Here is a 23,068-nt window from a genome sequence, read left to right as displayed (position 1 = left end):
ATGCATTTCATTATATGCGAATTAACTTTTAAGCTTTTTCACAGACAGATGATGAGTCTGTGAAAGGTTGAATCGGAATATTTCCAGTAATTAATCCAGGCCATCGACAGGACACGTTGATGGACTGCAGCGTCTCTGCAGACGTACCTATCAATTAGCAGATTCTCGAGCATCTTGCTACACCTTACTCCACACATGCTCGATTCTTCAAGGGATTCTGTTGTTTAGAAGCGCTGTAAAAATCTTTTATGGTGTGTTTAAGCAATTTATTTGCCTGTAATTATCTAACTTGGACAAGTTGTATTTCTTTGGTAAAAGTATAGTGCTTTCTAACACCAGCCCCTGCGGAATGGGGTTTTCCCACTTTAAATATGAGGTAAATATACAGGCCCGATGCTCGTGTGTAGAAGTATAATTCTTACACAAAAATTTCTTGATATTATCTGGCCCTATAGCGGAAACGTCTTCGAACCCCTTAGTGCTCTTTTCACCTCTTTAACAATCATTGATGTACCTTCCTCCTCAGGTGTTATATGGTTGTCGCAAAACTCTTTAAAGCGGATAATATTATCAGTATCTTTTTTCAACTGCAATGTTTTTGGGAACTTGTATAACTCTGTCCAAAAAGTCTCTTCCTCGCAAAATTTTGTGACACTACAATTTTCGGACAGCCGTCTCCGTTTCACACTCGAGATCTGACATCGTTCTCGAAGACGTCGAGAAAGCAACTTTATGCATGATCGAATTCTCGGCTCCGACCGAGTAACACACTTCTGCTAAGGAGAAGGATAAGAGAGAGAGGTATCAAGACCTCAAAAGGGAGCCGCAAGGACTGTACCGAAAATATTCGATTAGTGTAATTGTATTTGTGCTCGGTGCTATCGGAGGTGAGAATCTATCACTATGTTGTGACCTTTAAAGCCATACCAGTGTGCCAGCAGTATGCCAATGCACTTTCGAGATGCATGCAGAAATCTGTCATCTCTCGATCGCTTTCTGTCCTCAAGCCATAGGAGGGTTTCGCCGGCCTGTCGTTGTGATTTCATCGTGCCCTGTGGCCATCCATCTTACGGTGTGAGACGTAGCCATAAGTGTGATTTACCGTTTTTCAACTGGGAACCGGTGTAATTTGTAGATGACGGTTGCTCTCAATAGGACTATGTGGTAGATGTTCAATCCTTGTTTAAATATATATGGTGATCTATGGATCTATTGTCGGTGCGGCAGGGTGTTTCATATTTTTTTATCAGTCTTCAGTATTCGATAAGTTTTGTTCAGAGAATATATTGAAGGAACGCTCCTATGGTAATGCTGAATTGTAGGGTGTGAGTATTTCATACAATTGATATTAAGGAGTGATTATCATTATAAATAAGTAAATATTATGTTGACGTAACCCACGTGGGCATGACAGATATTTTTCTATTATTTTATGCCTAAAATGAAAAAAAAACTCATTATGTAGATTAATCAAATAACGCAGTGATTAATAATTTTGATTATAGATTTTTGAAATCCTGATCTGAAAATAGACCAGTAAATAGAAACAGAGTGAGGAGAATTGTGGAGAATTAACATGTTTAAATTTGCCTGAATGCTGCTTTGTGATTCGCGGAAAGAAATGGAGCAAGCGTGAATTGAATGAGTGTCAATTAACTTAATTAGTGGTCAAGATCAGTGATGCCCAGCGCGTTTAGAGCTTATATTGAAATATCGCAAATTAAAATCAATTGACAGTACCCTAGAAAATGTTCATCAAGTGCAAGAGCAGTCGTGGGTATAAAACGTTTTAGTGATACGTAAAATGGGTTAAAAACTCAGTTTCTGATAAACTACTTGTTTTTGGAATTTTTAGTCGAAAGACGCGTATCCACAAGGTGGCCCAACTAGCATTCGCTGTCCTTATGGTTTTCTGACTTACCTTGATTTTTTTCACTTCACTGGCGCTTTAATTGGAGATATTCAGGAAGGCCAACATAGACTTAGGAGCGTGTACGGACCTGGTGATTCTGTCCACTTACTCTTTTGGGGAACCAAGTACCTGAAGGGTTGGGCGAACAGTCAGTACTGCTCAATGCACTGTCCGAGTCACTTCCTTGTACGAACGTAATAACTTCTTTTGTGTATTTGTTCTGATAATCAGTAATAATTACTAACTGTGTCATGTTTTTGTACTGATTAACTATACTAACTGTGGGATATCCATTTTCACGTTCAAAATGGGTACAATAAACTTTTCTTGAAGATAAAAAACGTAGCGTTATTTATCACCCTACCCGTTTAATTTCACTGTCAGATCATTTTCTAGTTTGAATCTCAAACAATGTGTTTATCATGCATAATCTTCTATAAATTCAGCCATATTTTCCCACAAATCTTTCTTCGTGCTTTGAGCGTTTTCCATCCTCTCCCATTTACAGGCGTGGAATCGCTTGGTTTCGTACCTCCCGAACGTAGCGAAAACGAGCGTTTTCGCTCCACTGTTGGACAAAAATCTATTTTCCACCGACTCTTTTCCAATGGTGTTAAAGTGAAAAAAAATTAGAAATTCACTATAATAGGACGACGATTTGTATTTTGGTCGGAGATATGTAGATGTGGTGTGGATATTATGCACATAAACAATGTTTATTGAGCTTGGTTTTCATTTAGTTTCTACTGTATACTAACACAATTTAATTTTTCACTTTATCAAAATTAAAATGCTAATGTTAAACCTAAAATATTTTTCAATTAGTTGAAAATTAAGTCTTTATAGTCTTGAAGTAAATAATAATTAGAAACCCTGCAGCAGGTTGTTGTTCGGACAACTGTCAATCTGTCCGCACGTTCAAAATTTGCTTTCACTATCTCATAGTACCTTCCGTCACTGAAACAAACGAAATTTAAATGGTGATATGAATAATTTGAAATCGAGTATACGGTCTTAATTAGAATTCCTTGTCTCTGTGGTTTTATCACTTAGTTCATTTCAGACGAATGTATCATATTCTGTATTTATCTTATACAAAAATGGATTTTGTATTATCAAGATTCGCGTTCTTGAATCGCCACTATAGCGCATGACACAAGCTCATATATGTATGCTACTTCGCGTAAAAATTTACGCGCAGACGAGCTTACCTTGAGAATATCTATCGATACAAATCAGTCAACTGTACAGCACAGACAAGTCACACTTTCTTTACTTACACTTGTTTCGGCAGTATAAATACAAAAATGCAGGTGTCCTGTGAATAAATTGTGAGTTCATAAAGAAGGTGTACCGCAAACAAACAAATCCCTTCATTAATATGTGAGAAGACTATGTGACTTATTATTCAGTTCTGAAACCAGTCTGGTTTTACCATTCAACTGAACAGAAAGGATACGCTACAGCGTACGCTTATAGTATCTAGATGGTATCCCTTCCATATCATGCAACAGAAACTTAAAAAAAACGGTAAAAGGAACCTTTAATTTATTGCAATTCTGATTCTACGTTAAATTTTCCGTGAGATGGTCACGGAATAATTGCAATATTCTTTTGCAGTTGAAAAATTTCTTTAAATACAATATCTATCGTTAACATAGGCTGAATGCGATTTCAAGCGCATCGTATTTCAGTTATAGCATACTACTTAAGCGACTATGGATGCGCTTAAAGTCACCTTCAGCAGAAGTTATGCAATTTATTGAATTTTTTAATGGTGAAAAAAAACTATTTCATAGTTAGATGGCCATCTTGTTGTTTTATTAGTTTTTTGCCTGATACGGAAGGGATACTATATGAATACTATAAGGATACGCTGAAGCGTATCGTTTCCGTTCATTCGGTCCGCCAAGGTTAACTCAGATAAATAAAATTAATTACTGTATAGAAGGCCATTGAGAAATCCTATGTAAGTGCTCTTATAAGATTTCTTAAATAAAACGCCCTGTGAAAAGTGAGAAAATGTTTAATGAGTATTCAGAAAGGAAACATTGCTAGGTAAGAAAAGTGACGAAGCGATTGAAAATAGACAGAAACTTATTTATGAAGTGAATATAGAACAAAACGACTATTGTTGGTAATTTCATGAAAAGTAAAATTCTCATTAGAAAGGTTGTATAATAGTGCAAAAAATTGTTAAAGTGGAAAAAGAGCGGTCTTCTCTTCCATCGGGCTGTCTAAACACTGACATGAAGATTCTCTAATAATTCCTGTGTTGTGATCTATCATAGTTATACTTATTTTAATAAATTATATCAATGAATAATTTTTTTGTTAAATAGTACAATAATTGCTTATAAACCGCTGGGCACCAGGTATTTTCCGAATAATTATTGATATCGAATTAATTATTATTAAAGTGTCTAGAAAAAGACTAGATAACAGCAAAAACGATACTTCCATTTTTTACAATTTTATGAAAGAAAATTCAACAAAAAATGAAAAAAAATGACTTTTTCTGTTTTATAATGTAATTTCTTTTGCTTTTAAAGTAATTGAAAAAATCAGTAGGTTTCTTAATCTGCAGATTAAGCTCTACAAACTTCTTAAAGTGGTTTTTCTATTTCTTCCAAAAAGTATATTTATCTCACCAAGTGAATGCGCCCTATGTGATAAATTTTAATGCTTACAATTCGGGCAGTTTCTTTTTGACTTGCACTTTCTCAACAAATTATGAGTGTAATTTGTAGTTTAAGATGTCAGCAGTTTAATCCAAATGAGACACGCTGTATCGGTTTTCCTGTACAAACTGGACTCGCAAAGGCGGCAGCGTATTAGCTTTGACAATCGGACATTGCTTTCCTGAGGCGTAGGAACTTCAACTGCTAACACGCAATTACAGTGAAACCCTTCAATAGCCCTCCCTTCTAAGCCCTTCCGAGAATTGACGCCGAGCCGCAGGTAGGTGTAACAAGAGCTGCGCAGGGTTCACGAGGGAGTTAGTTTCCACCCACCGTCAGCCCCAAATTCCGCGCTATAGCAGAGTTTCACTGTAATGCACGACCCCAAGCTCTTTTGCAGTGTCGCAGTAGTCAGTCGATATAGTGAACAGTAATAGAGACGCTGCGTGCGTAGATGCTCCAAAGTATCCTGGACTCTCATTCTGCACTCAATTTTTTTCACTACTACACTTCTAAATTAACTGAATAAACAAGGTTCAATGAAAAAATTTACAAAAAATGTTTCATTCACTTTTTAACTTATTAAGAACAGCATGGGTCAAAATTGACCCTATGTCTGCTTTTCGACCGTCCTATGCGCAAGCCAGCGTTCAACTGAAAATGGCTCTATGCCCTTCGAATAGGCCGAACTTTGCCCCTAATTCTCGGCATATTTTCTTTGACCCTCCGATGTTTCCCTTTTCAGAAACTTCACGTTTAGAATCGCGTTGGGTCAAAAATGTCCATGCTGGTGCCCAGCGGGATAAGAATCAATCATAACATCTGCAGTTTTTATAAAAACTATTTTCGCAAAAAAAAACGTCTATAATAGTTCGGTTTGCTTTCTAAAATTTGAACTTCATGCACTTTTATAGAATCAGAATCTCTATATGAATATGAACAAGTCCTTCATAATGAATGTATGGTATTTTACTGCCAGTTTATTTTAGTTTTTGCGTTCTTTAACTCTTGTATGGAGAGGCCATCTACAATTCAACTGATTTAGTTCACGTTCGTGACAGACGTAAGTCTGAGGAGCTTTGAGTCTTCGTCACGTCTCTCTGCCACGGGAAATGCAGTTGGACCATTCACGACTCTTCGGGCTATTTTTCACGCGTCATAGAGCTCTGAATGAAACTTTTAGGACAAATATATAACTTACACAGTTGTACGAGAAATCATTCGCATATAATGCAAATCCAGTCGGTTAAGTTGCTTTATTCGCGCAATAAATCGATACTTATAAATTGAATGCCAACATGTCACTGGCATATTTACGGAAATTAATATATAATGCAATTTAGTAGATATAAAATAATACCAGAAACATAAAACAATTTTGTAGTGATGCTTTTTGCATTTGATATTTTTCATCCAAGCAAAATGTACCTTATTACATTCCTTCATATACACGGTGTATTGTATTACGACAGTACCGACAACCCCAATGCGAATTAATAATCAGCTCAGGGTCTAACATAAAAGGCAGTTATACCTAAGTCGAGTAGTTGCAAATTGAAATGGGCAATTCTAAAAGTTGAAATGGGTAGCTGTAATATTTTTATTCTATTAAAGCTACAAAATCATACATAAAATTTTTAATTGGAAGGAAATTTATATTATTGTTATTAATAAGACGCATGTGAATTGATATAAAAATTCTAAAACCGAACGATATTTCACAAAAACCAATATTTTTATATGCTTGATCGTATAGTTTTTTAGTTTATATTGATTTTCACGTATTAAGGCTTTTCCAAGAATAGTCGTCATTCTAGTAAAATGAAGCACAAACAACATAATTGAGGGGTAACAGCTCTACGACGAGTGAAATAGAGCGCGGAAGCCTTAAACAGCCTAACTGTTTTTCAACTCCCAGAGAGACGTGACAAAGACTTGAAGCTCGCGTGATTCACGTCTGTCACGCCTGTGAATGCATTTTTGAATGAGATATTTTTTTACTAAATTCAGATTGTTTCGCTTTTGTCTGAGCTATATTCGCCTTACGCCTATGATTGATCTTTTTAATCTCTTCGTCATTTTTGTAACCTAAAAATGCATCATTTTTGAAGCTTCATTAAACATTATCTAACCTCCGAAAAATTAATTCCTACATTATTCGTATTAATTTTCATTCTGTATCGACTGATAAAAATGATTTACATTTTAGATCTGATGATAAGACCAGACTGGTTTCGAAACATATTATTAATTTTTTAATTTGGAAATTGAGTTTATTATAAGCTTAAATGGTCTGAAAATCGACGGAGTATAGTTAAAACCTTCATTGGTGACCTGCTTTGGCGGATTTCCCGAAAAAATTATTGCGAATTTTCCGTTGCAAATACAAGCCACGTGCTCAGTATCCGCATTGCCGCGCCATGACAGGACATTTTCACATCGTTGACTTTTTAGCGCATTTTACGACGAATTGATTGATTTTCTTACTCATCAGCAAATTTTCCTATAATGTGTCTCGTCGACACACGCCATGCGACAAAGGTGGTGGAACTCATTATTTCCTGTTCTCTCACGAAGCCACATCAGGCATAGAAGAATGCGCTCATCACACGGTTTTGAAAATAAAAGTAGGCCAGGCCTACTTTTGGCTCTGTCCTCGAAAATATTGCTGATCACGTATTTCGCTCCCAATCGCTTATTCACCTACCCTAGGAAATACGTGCGCAAAACTTAGAAAAGAGATCCGAAAATGGGAAGAAGTTAGCGAAAAACAGGATGAACATCATTAAAAGGTAGAAAAGTTGAAAGGTAGGATAGTGAAGATCGAAAAATCGAAACGGGAGATTGGTTTTGGGGAGAGTAGAAATTATAAGAGGGAAAGGCTAGGAGAAATAGGAATTGATGAAGAAGAGTTTGTTAGCTCAAGTCTAAAATAGGATAATTTGACGTGGATAAAAAGGAATATGCACTATATGTTAAGGATGGTCAGCAAAAAGAGAAGAGAAACTTATGTATTGGGAAGAATGAAGGATATGCTACTATAATATATCAGGATTAGGGACAAAGGATACGGAGTTTATAAGAAATTTTACACAGTGGGATGTAGTAGTAATGATGAAGACGTGGCTAGATGGAAAGTAATGAGAACAATTAAGTGGAAGGTTACAATGATGTTAAAAATGGCAAGTTCAAAATGCAAGGAGAAAGAATAAAAGAGGCAGTGCAAGTGGAGGAATTATGATAAGAGTAGAGAACAAATGGAAAGCAAGGAAGGATAAAAAGGGAGGAAAGAACAAAACCAAGAATCAATAGCAGAAGCGGTAAAGATGGAAGGAGATAAGTGGAAGATAGTGGGGGTTTATGTAATCATTGATATGCAAGCCAAAGCAGCGGAGATAATAGAAATGAGGTAATAAAATTAAGAAGGGATTATGCTTATAAAAGGTAGATATTTGAATGAGAGAATAGGAGAAGTTGGGATGGTTTATCTTAAACTGAAATATAGAGTGATATGTGGAAGAATAATATGAACGCTTCTGAGGAGAAAGTTGAACGGTAATTTAGTATCTGATTGTAGATGATGAGGTCCAATGAAAATTATATATACTCGGATCACTTTTTCTTAACAGTGATATTAGTAGAAGAAAATAGTAATATCAATATGGATAAAAAGGAAACAAGGGTAAAAAGGACAGAAAAAGGGTATTGATCAATGGAAGGGCAAGAACAGTTTAAAGAAAAGGTCAGAAATGTCGAAAAAGGAAATGTAGACGAGAAGATGAAAAAAAATGATAGGAAAAATAAAAAAAGAACTAGAGTGCACAAGCCAAAAGAAGTTAGTAAAGGCAGGAACAGAGGTGCTTGGCGTCAGAATTGTGAAGGGAAAAAGAAGGATCTCAAGAAGGAATTAAGGAAATATAGAAAATAAAAAAGTAATGGAGAAGAGTATAGGAGAAAAAAGAAGGAGCATACTGAGTTGTGTGATCAAAAGACAGAACAAGCAAATTAAAGGTTTAAGGACGAAGTGAAGAAGGTTAGGACGGAAAAACAGGTTAATAAGGTAGTAAGTAGAGATAGAATGAGAAGAAAAATAGTTAATCAGGATATTGAAATGATAGAATGAAAAAAATTACAGATTTCCTAGGAATAGTAGAGAGAAAAGTTAGGAAAGTAAGAAAATAAGGTCTAGTAAGAGATGTGGTAGCGGATATAGCAAGGGAAGAAATAGTCAAAGTGTTAGGAATAATGAAAGATGAAAAGACACCTGGTATAGATAAGATTTCAAATAGAATCTGGAAATTTTGCAAAGACAGAGCTAAAGGAATGAATATGGATAATGTGCAATAGAGCATGGATAGAAGAGGGCTGGCCATAGTTATAGAAAGGAGTAGCAGTACCCATTTTAAAGAACGTCAAAGGAGAAGAAGCTAAAGATTATAGATGAGCGACACTAATGCCAGCAATGTGTGAATTTTATGTCACTGTTTTATTGGGTAGGTTAAAGAAATAAGTTAAGAAAAAATATAAAACCATTGAATTGGACGGATCTCAGGAAAGGGAAAGGGTACTAGACAGTATATATGTCCTGAACTACTTTGAATTTTCAGATCAGGGCGAAATAGAAAAAATTATGGTAGAAAGGTGGATAAGAGAGGAATTAATAAAGGGAGTTACGGAAATTTTTAAAGAGACAAAAAGCAGGGCAAATGTAGCAGAGCAAGTGGAAGATAGTTTCTGGTTAGTAAAAGGAGTTAGGCAAGGATGTCCTCTGAGCCCGCTTTTATTAATATATTAATATCAGACTAGGAAGAAGAAATGAGGAGAAAAGAGTGTAAAGAGGTTAGGGTAGGGCATGAGAAGGGAAGATACTGAATAAGGATATAAAACTATGGAAGAAAGATGAGGGGTGAGAGTAGATGAAGAAGTTGGAGGAGGCTACAGGAGCAAAGGAGAAATAGTCACAGAATTCATGTGAAAAAATGTTAAAATAGACGTAGAAGAGAAGTGAAAAAAGGAAAAGGAAGTCCAATAGATTAGAAGCGCGGAGTTTTCTAAGTAATGGTTATTTAATGCGGTTGAGTCCTCGGGGTCTCTATTTCTCCTTCTCTCGCTTACACACTTGCTTTCGACCTCTCGCTCTCTCGTTCGCTAACACGTCCCAAATCGCGCTATTGTAAAAAATAGAAATGAGGATCTAGATATAAGATTTTCTGTGAATAGTCGTTAATAATTGTAAATTGTGAGGACCAGATTGTATAAAATATTTAGGCTCAAGTATTGAAAGTAATGATATTGAAAATAATTTTTTCGTGTCACTCTTTCGGTCCTTGATTTTCGATAACAACATATTTGAACTGAAAAATGTATGAAATTTTAAAAAGGTCATGTAGATGATTTTATATTTTGACTGTACGTGCATGAAACAAAATTTCCCTATATTAATAACAATGAACGTGAAATGAATTTAAAGATGATAGAGCAATCTTTTGTAATATACATAGTAGAGGCTTATAATTGAGCTTAAGTTGCTTCAAAAATTTCAACAAATGCAATAAAATAATAATTCAGAATTGCTAATCTAAGTCCTATTAGTTAATAAAAAATGCTTGACCAGTGTGAGCGAAGTTTTTTGTTTGCGAATCAAGTGAACACTGTATAGTTTGATAGGGTAATTTTGAGCTCACCTGTAACTTTAACCTACTTCCAATTTCAAACGGGTCAACTAACAAAAAACAAGCAAGACTAAGAGCGGAAGTCACCTTAGCCAGGAGCCCTCGTCAAAAATTGTAGAAATTAATTACTTATTTTCCTGTATACATCTGCTTTCATGTAATCTAACCTCTACCTATCAAATCCGAGATCAACAACGAACTACGGAAGTCAGGAGTAGGTCGTCACATCCGAAGGTTTAGCAGAAGTCACCAATGTACCTGAGTAAAGTACCTATCATCGACCCACAGACTCATCATTTCAAACCTCTTTTTTCCGATCAAACATGATGGCAGGTCTCAAACAACCCCGTCTAGTTAGTTCCAAACTCGGCCGCCATCTTGCAAAATTGCTTCCACGCTATGTTAATGAGACACAATTTACGACAGCCATCAATGTCTTAATGGCAACCATGGATACAGCACTCTACCCTATGTTTTGTCACACTAATCGAGCGGACAGCGGCGGGGGATAGTTATCTTTCCATGGACTCCACGAGAGGGGCGGTAGTAGAAACCATCTTCTGCTCATGTACGAAACTTGGCTAACCAGAGAACACAAATAGGGTTCTGAAACTCTTGGTAGCAGGAATCAGTAGATTCACTTCACGTTTAGTCTTCGGAGACTCGACGAGAGCGCGCTGGTCCAAGATTTAGTGACCCCTCTAACATACATTGACTGCCGTACCCATGACTGCAACCAGGGCTGGACACTCTCACGTTGAAGGATGACCGACGTTTCTGACACATCCCGAAATAGTCAGTTTCGACTAGGTATAACAGCCGCCGGTGACTGTCCTACTACCTCGGTTACCGGTTATGGCCAGAATAACTCTGGACCAATCAGTTTTTCGCAGGAAGCCACCACCACACTGAGCGACCCCATATTGCCACTATAGAAACTTTGGAACAGAACCATCGGAAACTTGGCAAGAGTGCTCTCATCGATCATTTAGTGGACTATCAATTGAACTCCAACTTCGAAATTCAACCATGCAGAAAGCTCCTACCGAATCGTTAGATGTTAATTGTAAAACTTGGTAAACTTGTGTATTTTTTAAACTTATATCAAAGAAAAATATTACCTACAAAAATTAATTATTCGTTATTTTGATAAAATCCATTCTCATTAAATTAAGTATTTAAAGATTTCAGTAGTCGACTTCAGACTTCATAGTCGAGTCAGTCCCTAGGGTTTTTTTCGCGATTTGCGTGATTCAGTCTCGAATTTTTTTGAGGTAAATATTCATTATGTTACGGAATTCACGTCACCGTCCACGTGATTGCCTCGATTTTCGCTTCTTTCTTTATATTATCTGATTCCCGAATCTAAAGCTGCAAACTGTGAGTGTTCCCTCCTTTTTTATTGGCTTTGTACATAAATCCAGATAGCTGATTTAACACGACAACTTTATTTTGTTTATTTTTTTTACCTTACACTTTTTGAAAAAATGTTTTTTTTTCTTTAATTATATCTAAATACTGTATAATAGCATGTAGACTGTTTGTAGCTGGATATCTTTTTACATCAAATGTGGCATTTGAGCCAACGATAAGTGCGTGTGAAATACTCATTTTTGTTACTGCTGGAGCATTGATGAATCGTCTGGAGAGGAATCTCAAAGTGTTTTCGTGCTCCTTCGTAGTATAATATAATATTTTTATATTCGGAAACTTCTTTTTCGGACTTCATTCATAAAGAGAATTTAATGTTAAAATGGCATCATTAGATTTTGCTTGAAGACTTGCACGTGTAGCTTCGTACTTAAATTTGGCACCTAAACCGTAGCAGACACATTTGTCATGAGCAGTTGCGTGGCAATGCTACTCTGCTAAGATACCAAAATTACTATATCATAATGTTTCACTAAACTACACACTTGGCTTCGATTTTTGAAGTGGTGCCTAGTACCGTCAGTGACATAAATTACTTTAATGACTGTTGGACAAAGGATCCACCACAATTTACATTAAAATCCGGCCCTAGTCGAATTGGCTGAAATTGCAATATAATATAGTTCAATATAATAATGTTCGAAATATGAAAGATGGAAGACAGTTTAGTCAATGAATACAAGACAATATCTAAAGATCAAAGGAAACGTCAGTCCAGCTACTTAAGGCAATGTAATGGGAATGTCCTGGCAATGTAAAGATTTTCTAAAATAATCAAGGCAAAAGACATTCTAGACTATCAAAGATATTTTGTGGGCCAGATTATTAATAGGCGGGGGGGGGGGGGGGGGGGGGGGGGCGTTAAAAACATTTTTTTTTGCATTTTTCTTAAATTTGATTTTATGAATGGAGACCCTTTCAAGAATATTGTGTGCAAATTTGACATGAATCGGAAAAAAACTAACGACGATACAGCGGTTTTCGCCACCGCGCCTCATACACGACTCAACGCAGGAAAACACGACTCAGAGCTGAAAAACAGACAAAAGAAGGCCGGCTTCGTCGTAGACAGGAGCAGAAAGATGCTTTAAACATCATAGATGATAGTAGCATTCTTTATTGGCTTGGCATCAATGATTCAGTATGAGGTAAGTCGATAAAACTCGCTTATGAACGTTTTATTCCAAATTGTTTAGTAGCGTTTTCCCAGAACTCACGTTTCCAAAGTCGGTGCCCCTCCTAACTTCAAAACTGCTGCATCGATGCTTTTGAAATTTGGAATACTATTTCCCTACATAATTTACGAGGTAACGCTGGAAAGTTTTTTTTTCAAATTTATTAATACCTTTTATTTTAAAATTAACAAATTACCCGATTTTTTGACAAAAAACGTGTTTTTCACTTCAAAGTGTTCTCAAAAAGAGGTACTGCCATTCTACTATTTCCCTAAACGCTTCCGAATAATTGCTACCATTGCCGTATTTTTAAATATTTCTACATGAAAATTTGACAAAATATTCTTCAAATGCTATTCTTTAATATAGCATTGGTTTCAATCAATAGATTTTAATTGTGTCATACAAAAAAATTCCCAAAAATGTGCCTTTTTTGCACGAATTGACGTTACCCCCACCCCCTTAAGACAAAACTATAGGTTAGTCCAAACAACAAAATCAAGACATGTCATTAGTCCATTCGGTTAAGGCAAGACTATAAATCAGTCCAACCAACAAAGATAAGACATGCTATTAGTCCAGTCGGTAAAGAAAACACTATAAATCATCCCAAACAACAAAGGCAAGACATGTTATTAATCCAGTCGATTAAGATAAAATTATAAATCAGTCCACCCAATAAAGGCAAAACATGTTATTAGTATAGTTGGTAAAGACCAGACTATAGATCAGTCCAAGCAACAAATGCTACACATGACATTAGTTCATTCAGTTAAGACGAGACTATAAATCAGTCCAACCAATAAAGACAAGACATGTTATCAGTCCAGTCGATTAAGGCAAGACTATACATCAGTCCAACTAACAAAGGCAAGACATCTTATTAGTCTAGCCAGTTAAGACAATCCTATAGATCAGTTCAACCTACAAAGGCAAGACATGTTATTAGTCCAGTCTGTTAAAATAGTACTATAAATCAGTTCAACCAACAATTGCAAGACATGCTATTGGTCCAGTCGGTTAAGAAAGGACTATAAATCAGACCAACCAACAAAGGAAAGACATGTTATTAGCTCATTCAGGTAAGACAGGCTTGTCTACGCTTTTCATGTAAGCAGGCTTCGCTTATCGCTTGTTAATGTGTGTCACCTGCATCAATGACATTTGCAAGCAATGCTGTCGTACGATATTTAATCCGCTGTGGCTGATGTCGTGCATAGCCTAAATACCATAATATGCTCGCAATGTGGGCACATGAACCAAGGGTTCTAGCTCCATTTTTACATGTGCAATACTACCCTAAGATAGGTTCGGTAGGTTTTTCATTCTTAAAGCCCTCATTCTCTGGCCTTTAAAAGTTTTCCTCAAGGTATGCAATCCATCGTTGGTATTTGGTAAAATTTCAGAATCAGGAATACATGCGCACTCTTATGAGTCTACATTCATCCAATATTTCGTCTATTTGAAACTGCTCAGCCTGTTCTCTTCAAAGTTTGTCTTGTATTAAAGCAGGTGCAAGCTTTAGTTAGTATATTCCCAGTTCAAGGTTCATCAAATAATTGAAATCGCGTCTTGGAAAGTAGTGTACACGACTTGCGTTTAATTGAACCCACCTTGCGTTTCTCGTGTGAAGGTTATCTATTTCAACTCTAGCTTGAATAACATTAGGTGTACGAGACTTTTGTAAAATTCTTTACGTTACTTCAGCAGTTTCTTCTTCCACAATAATTAGCTTCAAAGAATTTAAAAACGGATTTTATATGACCATTGCGCGCCTCTGCTAGCCACCTTGAGTATGACTGGCTTAGTGCTCTGAACTTCCTGAATTCATGCATACACACATACGTTCTATCGATGTATGCAATTGCAACAGGATTACTAATGTTAGGATGACAGAGCCTATTTGCAAAATCCGTCAAATGCCTTTCTATGTATTGATCTCTCGTAATTGCCTACTACTAAATAGAAAAAAGACTTTTAAAAAAGCTTCGTCTCTATACTTCTCTTTCTTGTCATTCTCCTTGGCTGTGATGTTTTTGTCAGCTGGTGGCATAAATTCGATAACTAACATGGTTAACAAGAACAACCATGTCAGGGCTCGAGTGTGAATCGGAAACAATTGTCGAGAATATAAAGTTCTATTATATGCGGCACTTCTTATTCTCGAGAATTGACTCTATTTCCTTAGAAGCTTTTAGAGGAGCGATGTTAAGGTTAACTTCGTAAAAATGACGCAGATGGAAATAAAGCACTCCTAGTGCTGCATTGTGCCTTTGGTTGTAGGTCGTTCTCGCATAAGTTAAACAACTAGATAGTATGTCTGCTCAGTCCTTGGGTTGTGCATGAAACGCCCTTCAGCTATTATCGGAAATGCCTTGGATCAACATACAGCAACGTTGACGGATTCTCCACATTTCAGTGGAAGATAATGTGCGACCTCGTATCGAGGAGCTGTTCACGAAAGTTTTTTTCTTGTACTTTCCTAATCCGGGCTTTCAGGTGTGAGTACTCGAGATAGATAAGACTTGATTCATTTTGCTCACCCCTAATACTGAAGTTAAGTTCAAGTGTTTTAGCAGCCTCCTCCGCTGCTTCGTACAGAAACGCTTCTTTGCCCACTTCTTCGTGATTCCTGACCATTTTAAGAAGAGGGTCTCTTCCATTTGCGACTCTATGTGCTGTACCCAGAATAATCCTGTTGTGAAGACATTCAAGACTCAATATTCCGCGACCAACTTGACGACGTGCGATGTACATTCGCGGAACAGAATATTTAAGATGCATGCTTTTTTTTAATGTGCATAACCTTTCTTGTCCTGATATCAAGGGATCTGAGCTCGTTCATCGTCCATGGAACATCATCCATCGAACAAGCATGTTCGCTGCAGATACTTTGTTACTCGCCGATAGTTCGGAAGACCAAATCTGTCGGATGAGACGTTTGTATCTGTTTCTAAGAGTATCCTTTATAGATGTCATATCCTGAATGCAGCTTTGTGGCACGCCCAGGTATGTATAAGTTCCTCCAGCGCAAAGATGTCGTATAGCGCTTCTATCAACGAGCTCAGGATCTTCAGGAATGCCATTAAGTTTTCCTAGCTTCAAATAAACCTTTGCGCATTTGTCTTACCCAAATTCCATTCCAATTTCCTTAGTGTATGGTTCGACAATCCCTAGTTGTTTATACATTTCTTACCACACAGGTTCAATTTCTCGAAAAATCCTATCATTTAGGATAACTGTGAATATCTTATACAGTGTGTTCAGACAAGTGATTGGCTTTAATTCTTCGGGTCAACTAAGTTGCCTATTTTCGGCAGGAGTATTGTGCGCCCATCTTTACTTTTTTCACCTTCTTAGTTGTGATGGGTTGGCATTCTTCATAAGGTGATATGAGGGCAACACACAGCTCCTTGAAGCTATTTATATATTTTGAGTCTTCGTCCAGTCTATGCTGCACTTCGGAGACTTCATTGAATCCATTTTGATTGGCTCCCCCAGCTCTATAATCGTTAATATTGTTGGCCGACCTATTTTCGGGAGCCCTACGCGTTCTGTTGTTTTGAACCGCACCTACTACAACTATGTTTGTTGTTGTCATCATTGTTCCCACGAGAAGCTGGGGAAAGGGGTTCGTCCGTACTTGTAGAGCCCCGCATGCAAGGACAAGGCTGCGTACTCTGAGAGGTCGTCCGGTATCCCTGAGTCACTGTTCTAGACACTTCACCCAGGTGCCATTCAGCTTTCGGCATGGTTTTCACACCTCCGCTTGGGGGATAATTCCTTCGGGACCACCCCTGGACAATTGTCCGCGACTGTCTATATATATCTAGAGGAATATACTGTAACCAGCAGGTTACATCACAGAGCCTGAGCACAGGCAACCAGTAAAACTTCTACGAAAATGCACATAAAACTTGCATCATTGTAGTAACTCTAAAGGAACGCAGACTCCGAAGCCTCCCACTATGCATTTTTCTAATGCATCTTGGGAGATGAGAGAAGGGCATGGGCTATAAAAAGAGCCACACTGCTCAAAATCTTCAGTTAGTTTTTGCGAGGCAACTCGCAGAGCTTTCTTGGAAGAGAGTGTTCTTTCTCTTCTAAGACTTGATATAGTAGACTTGGAAGAAATTCTATTTTTACTCTGTTAAAGAAAAGGCTACTTCCTTTGACTAGTGGACAGATGTAAATTCGTATGAAACCAGTCGGTAGAAGGTTATGTCTTTTAAACAGAACGGCCAGGATAAATTTCCTGTCACCGAGACCAAGAAGTTGTGCAGTAAAAGTTTATCACCCGTCAACCACCATCCTTAGCTTCTTAGGAGTGGACAATCGGAACTGCGATTGCCACCTGTTTAAAAAACGGCTAAGTCTGGTTTCCAGGTAAAAATAATATAGTATCGTTAGATTTTGAAGACCAAGTGGCTATTTTTGAAAGTCGAAAGTATTCTCCTTGAGAATCTCTCTTTCTCTGTTTCGGAAGAGCCGCGTCTCTGTCCCTCTTTAAAGTTAATCCTTTGTATCTGGAGACCAAAGATATCTCGACTCCGGCCTGCTCCCACGCGTCAGGTGTGACACCCTTTTATTATTGACACCTTATTATAATAATCACGGTGATTATCGTAGGTCTTCTGACCCTTTTTGTTTTAATGAGTTTTTATTGCATTACCTAAAAGGTGTGAAAATTTCATCTGTGTGTATAATTCTTCAAATTGTTGCTGTGTCAGTAGAATCAATGTAGTAAAAATTTTAATGACCATCGACAAAAATATAATACAATAGGATCTAAACGACCAACAAATTGTGGATGAGTAAATCTTCGTGTTTAGTGCCAAAGATCATTATATAGTTACTTTTAGAGAACTCGAATCGCTCTCCTGTGTTATAGTAATGCAAATTAGTAGATCAATTGGTAGGATATCGACTATTTTTAAGGTGTACGAACCAATATTTAATTAAAATTTAAATATAAAATTTAGCTAGAAAATAAAGAAAAATTATGTAGAGTTAGAATATGGTATTCTGAATAAATCGTGTTTTATTAAATAAATGTTATGCCTTTCTCCGTCGATCCCTTTAAATTATTTCAATAATTCAAATAGACGTGGATTTAGTCTGGGAGAAATCATCGACGTGTAAGTTAACCTATAGTAATATCGGTTTTAACTAATTGCAAGGTTACAATATATATATATATATAATTGCATATAATTGATTTTTCTTCACTTTCGCTATCCGTTGTTCTACTTAGTGTTGCCGGACTGTAAGATAAATTTGTAGGGGCCTGGCTGGCCCCATATCTGAGACATAATATACGTTCTACGCGAAATGTAGCCGCCACTAACGCTCCCGGGTCGCGTTTTTAGAGAGTGTCAACCGGGATGTGAAAAATTAGATATAGATGAAATATGCGTCATTGAGGGGTATACACAAAAATTTTCTGACCCTGAACAGATCGCCGTAATTTTGCAGATTGAATTGGAATGCAGTAGAGGGCACCTTAAGACCTCTATCGAATGCAAAGTCAGGGTAGCTGCCAATTTGGATACCGAGATTGTTCTTCGTCTAGACGCGCAATTGGACTTTGATATATTATTTGGTGCGCGATCGAAGGAGATCTGGATGCCTTGTACGAACAGCAAAGTTCACCCGCTCGACAGTTGAGTAACCACAGAGGAAAACGTACTTTGACATTGTGGTCAAGAAGACTTTTAAGAAACATCTGCATTAGCTGGAGAAGGTTTTCGACAGAATTACTGAGGCTGGCTTGACCATCAACCTAGAAAAGAGCGAGTTTTGTTGCGCGGAGGTACGGTATTTAGGTTTCATAGTGAACAAGCAGATATCCAGGCTAGACCCCGATAAGATATCTCTAATCCTAACGCACCCAGCTCCCCGAACTGTCAAACAGCTTCGAAAGTTAATTGAGTTAGCATAATGGTACAGGCGGTTCATTCCCGAGTTCGCCAATGTGGCCGCACCTTTGACCAGCCTATTTAGACTGGATGTAAACTGACATTTGAGTGATGAACAGCAAGAGGCCTTCGACTAGTTAAAGGAAGCATTCAACTCAAGAGAAGGTAACTGGTTTCACGAGTCGCACCTTTTCCGTGTCTGAGCGGAACTATACGGTTATTGATCGAGAGTTTTTTGCGGTCGTGTTCAGGATTAGGAAATTTTAAAATTACCTGAAGGGTTTTCATTTTAACGTGATTACCGATTATAGTAGTTAGAGATGGTTGCGCAATTTAAGGAACCCCACCGATTTCGTCAATCTCAGAGCAGGTAGGCATCTGATTTTAGGACACGGCTGACCCCTAGTACAACTATCGTTTACAGCTGGTAGTGGAGCGACCTAGGGTAATTTGCGATATGAAGGTTGAAGGCGGTAAGTTATATCGGCATAGACCGAATCAAACTACCGATTAGTTGCTTCCGGACCTGCAAGCCTGGAAATTAATGATTCCAGAGGAATTTAGGACTAGGGTATTAGAAGAGACCCACTCTGATCCTTAATCGGAACACTTGGGCAGAATTAAGACATACGCGCGAGTTGCTCGTAGGTATTATTGGCACGGGATGTACTCGGACCTCGCGACTTTCGTTCTGAAATGTGATCCATGTCAGAGGTATAAGGTAGAACAGACTCACCTGGCCCGCATGATTGGCCAACGCCTCGTCGAGCAGCCATGGATAGTGGTGATCACGGACGTCATAGGTCTCTTTCCCAGAAGAACTTTCGGTTTCAAATACCTACTACTCTTCCAGGACCTCTTTACCAAATGGGTGGAGGTGCTTTCGATTGGAACAGCTAACAGTCCCGCGGTTGAGAAGGCTTTTCAGGATCTTATCGTGTCGCGATGGGACGCTCTGGAGGTGTTACACACAGACCATGGTACCGAATTCGCCTATAGGTTTCTGGAACAGATGTGCAAAACAGATGTGCTCGTTTCTTCCGGGTAAGTGACCTCGTTCTGAAGCGTCAGCGCGTATTTTTGAAAAAGAAGGACAACCTCACAGCTAAATTATGCGATAATTTCGACGGGCCGAAAAAGGAAAGTACGTGGGTAAAGAATACATTTGGCAGTTCAAACCTTATATACAAGACCCATTGCAAGGGATAAATTATCAGTAAGTAATATTAGTATAGGACTTACCCTTGCGATTTCAGAATACCGAGACGAGCAAGAATACCAAGAGTCCGGGGTGGATGTACTCAACACATTAAAGAGGCGATTCCCTTAGGCCTGCACCACCCCGGTACCCAGAGCCCTCCAGACCTATTCGCAGCCGCGAAATAAGGTGAACGTTTTGTAGAAGGGAAGGCTATCAAACCCCTTCTTCTCCTCATCGCCGAAAAACAAAATATTGCTTGATGACAAACGGTGGATGAGAATCTGGGGTACGACAACCTTACGAGGCTGGGGTGGTTGGAGATTGACGCCCTGAACGTACGGAACCCGGTTTTTGGAAAGTCTCGTGCCAGAACTGTCAAGAGCTGTACGCATTAGACGAAAAGGACGAGAGGTGACCGAGCAGACCCTTAAGATCCGCGAGGCGGCGCATCGGAACGGCCTGGCCGCATCCTAACGTTACTCTCGGGCACCTTCGAACTACCGAGCTAAGAAGTTTGACTATTTTTCTTTTTTTTTGTAATTTATTATTCTTCTTTAATTGTTCTTTGGTTTTATTATTATTTAAATTTTTATTTTGGATACAATGCTGCGATCGACCCACCAAAAAATCTGACTTAGAATTATGAAGAGGATTTCATAATGCACAACTTGTAAGAATTAAAAGAGTATTTCGTATTTTGAGAGAGACCTTCTTTACGAAATCGTATATGGAATTAATAAGAGGCGGTTTCAAATGCCCTTGCATTCTTCATTTAAATTTAATTAAAAACTGTGTGAAGACTTTGATGTAAGAAAATTAATACGAATTTTGTTTTGGTATTTGAAAGTAATGTGGCGTTAATTTATAAAATGGACGTGATATCTAGAAAATGTTGTTCGTCAGTTTTATTGACAAAATACGAAGGGCACATGTGATTAAAAAGACATTTAATTGAGGCTTAGTGTATTTTCAAGATATGAATCTATGCGCCTGCGTGCGAATGTTTGGCTGGTCAATTTACGACCTGATTGCTCGTTAGTGTATAATTAAATTGTGATACTAAAGTTTATTGTCAACGGTTATCATGTCGATCAAAACTATTAGATTGTGCTTGTTTTTTAGGGATATTTTTAACCCTTACCAAGTACACATTGAAGTAAGCAAATTTGCTTTTTTTATGTGCTTTTCGTAATAATAATAAAAAATTTTGTTTACATTATACAAGGTATATGTTAATTCATTAAACTAACCCTTTATAGGAACATGAAACTAAAACGAGATCAGCCGAGTTAGGTGGACTCGCGTTTCTGCCAGATCTAAGGTAATTTTCTCACGATTTTTGTACAAGGTGCATGATCATTCCCGGTTACTAATAATCCCAAGCTTCAGCCTACAACTCCTTAACGACCTACTGCGATCACGTCTCATGATCGTGAGATAGGTGGCTACAGTCTGTAACGGAATCAATACGATGATCCGGTAAAAGTTTCGTACATCCTAAGGACACGAATACGCAAGTGTTTTTGCATATTTTTGACACGTAGAGACACGCCTGGAGTGTGCAACGGAAGCAATTATCGAGAATATAAAGTTCCAGTAAGATCATCCCGGGTTATCAATACTCACTAGCTTCAGCCTAAAACTTCTCAACCACCTACTGCATTTCACACTCCTGTTAATAGAAACCTTGAGCTATCGTTTAAGCAGGGGGGAGTTATGACAGGGTAAATTTTAGCTCACCTGTCACTTTACCTAATTAAAATTTAAAACGGGTCAGCCGACAAATACCATTACGACCAAGAGCGGAACACACCTCGGCCAAGAGCTTTCATCAAAAAGTTTAGAACTTCATTACTTATTTTCCTGTATACATCTTCTTTCATGTAATCTAACCACCACCTGTCCAATCAGATACCAACAACAAACTACGGAGGTCAGGAGTAGGTTGTCACCTTCGAAGGTTTAACAGAAGTCGCCAACGCAACAGAGTAAAGGACCTATTACCGACTTATAGGCTCATCATCCCACACCTCCATTTTTCTAATAAAACAAGATGGCGGGTTTACACAACCCCGTCTAGTTAGTTTTACATTTGGCCGCCATATTTTAAAATTCCCCCCACGCTATGTTTCTGAGACACAAGTCACGATATCCATCAAGGACTCAATGGCAGCCAGGGCTGTATACTTTCACGTCAAAGGATGACCAAGGTTCCTGACACAACCCGAAATATTCACTTTCGACTAAGTATAACAGCCGCTGATAAATGCTCTACCGCCACAGTTACCGGTTATGACCACAATCAACTCTGGACCAATCAGATTTTCGCAGGAAGCCACCACCTTTACCATCCTGCAAATGCCTTGTCGCAGAGATCCGACGTCACGCAACTATGGCTGACTACATGATTTTTGATCCTATGAGCTCGGCCAGGTTAAACTTGGATGGAACACTGAGCAACTCCATATTTTCACTAGGGGAACTTTGCAATACATCGATGGGAAACTTGGCAAGGTTGGTCTCATCGATTATTAAGTGGACTATCAATTGCACTCCAACTTCAAAATACAACCATGCAGAGAGCTACTACTGAATCGTTAGATGTGAATCGTGAAACTCGGTTACTTTTTGTATGAAACTTTCTAAAGTTCATGAGACTTTCTTTTTTCTCATAAGTTTATGATTTAGTTTTAGATTCAAATTTACATGAATACTGTGATTTGATTACGTCTTATGAAGTATGTAAAAAGAAATACTTCATAGCTTCAGTTGATGACTGGTTAGTTTACAGTCCTTCTGATAGGTGCACTATTTTTTGTAAGCTTGAATAACTTCAATCCTGATGTTAGTTTTAGGATACGACGTAGAATATTGTGGTCTCAATTATATCTTCCCGAATTTTGTGACGAAAATCGGTTAATAGCCTAGTTAGTAATTATTGTAGTATGTAGTTTCTCTAATAGTGGTGCTGACTCAGATTTTGTGAACGTGCCCTTACATAGACAAAGATCAACCGTTGTGATTTTAAGAACCCCCACCCCGTGATACCTGTCCTTACACTTTCCTTTCTTTCACTTT

At 37.9% G+C, this 23,068-nt stretch overlaps 1 protein-coding gene across 6 annotated transcripts in view; it reads right to left on the bottom strand.

The window, feature by feature from the left end:
* The window catches only part of LOC117175154 (F-box/LRR-repeat protein 7), a 505,186-nt gene that overhangs the window by 36,977 nt on the left and 445,141 nt on the right, over window positions 1–23,068 (bottom strand). Inside the window, exon 7 of one of the 6 annotated variants that reach the window (XM_033364742.1) lies at window positions 2,549–2,869. The exons of the other annotated variants lie outside the window; for them this stretch is intronic. Coding sequence (XP_033220633.1) covers window positions 2,734–2,869 — 136 coding nt within the window. The 3' untranslated portion in view covers window positions 2,549–2,733. Of the gene's footprint in view, window positions 1–2,548; window positions 2,870–23,068 lie in introns of those variants that run through there. 6 annotated transcript variants of the gene reach the window in all.

Source organism: Belonocnema kinseyi, chromosome 6 (genome assembly GCF_010883055.1).
Source record: "Belonocnema kinseyi isolate 2016_QV_RU_SX_M_011 chromosome 6, B_treatae_v1, whole genome shotgun sequence".
Taxonomy (NCBI): Eukaryota; Metazoa; Arthropoda; class Insecta; order Hymenoptera; family Cynipidae; genus Belonocnema; species Belonocnema kinseyi.
The sequence above is the reverse complement of the archived record's forward strand: the minus strand, read 5'-3'. Positions and strand labels throughout refer to the sequence as shown.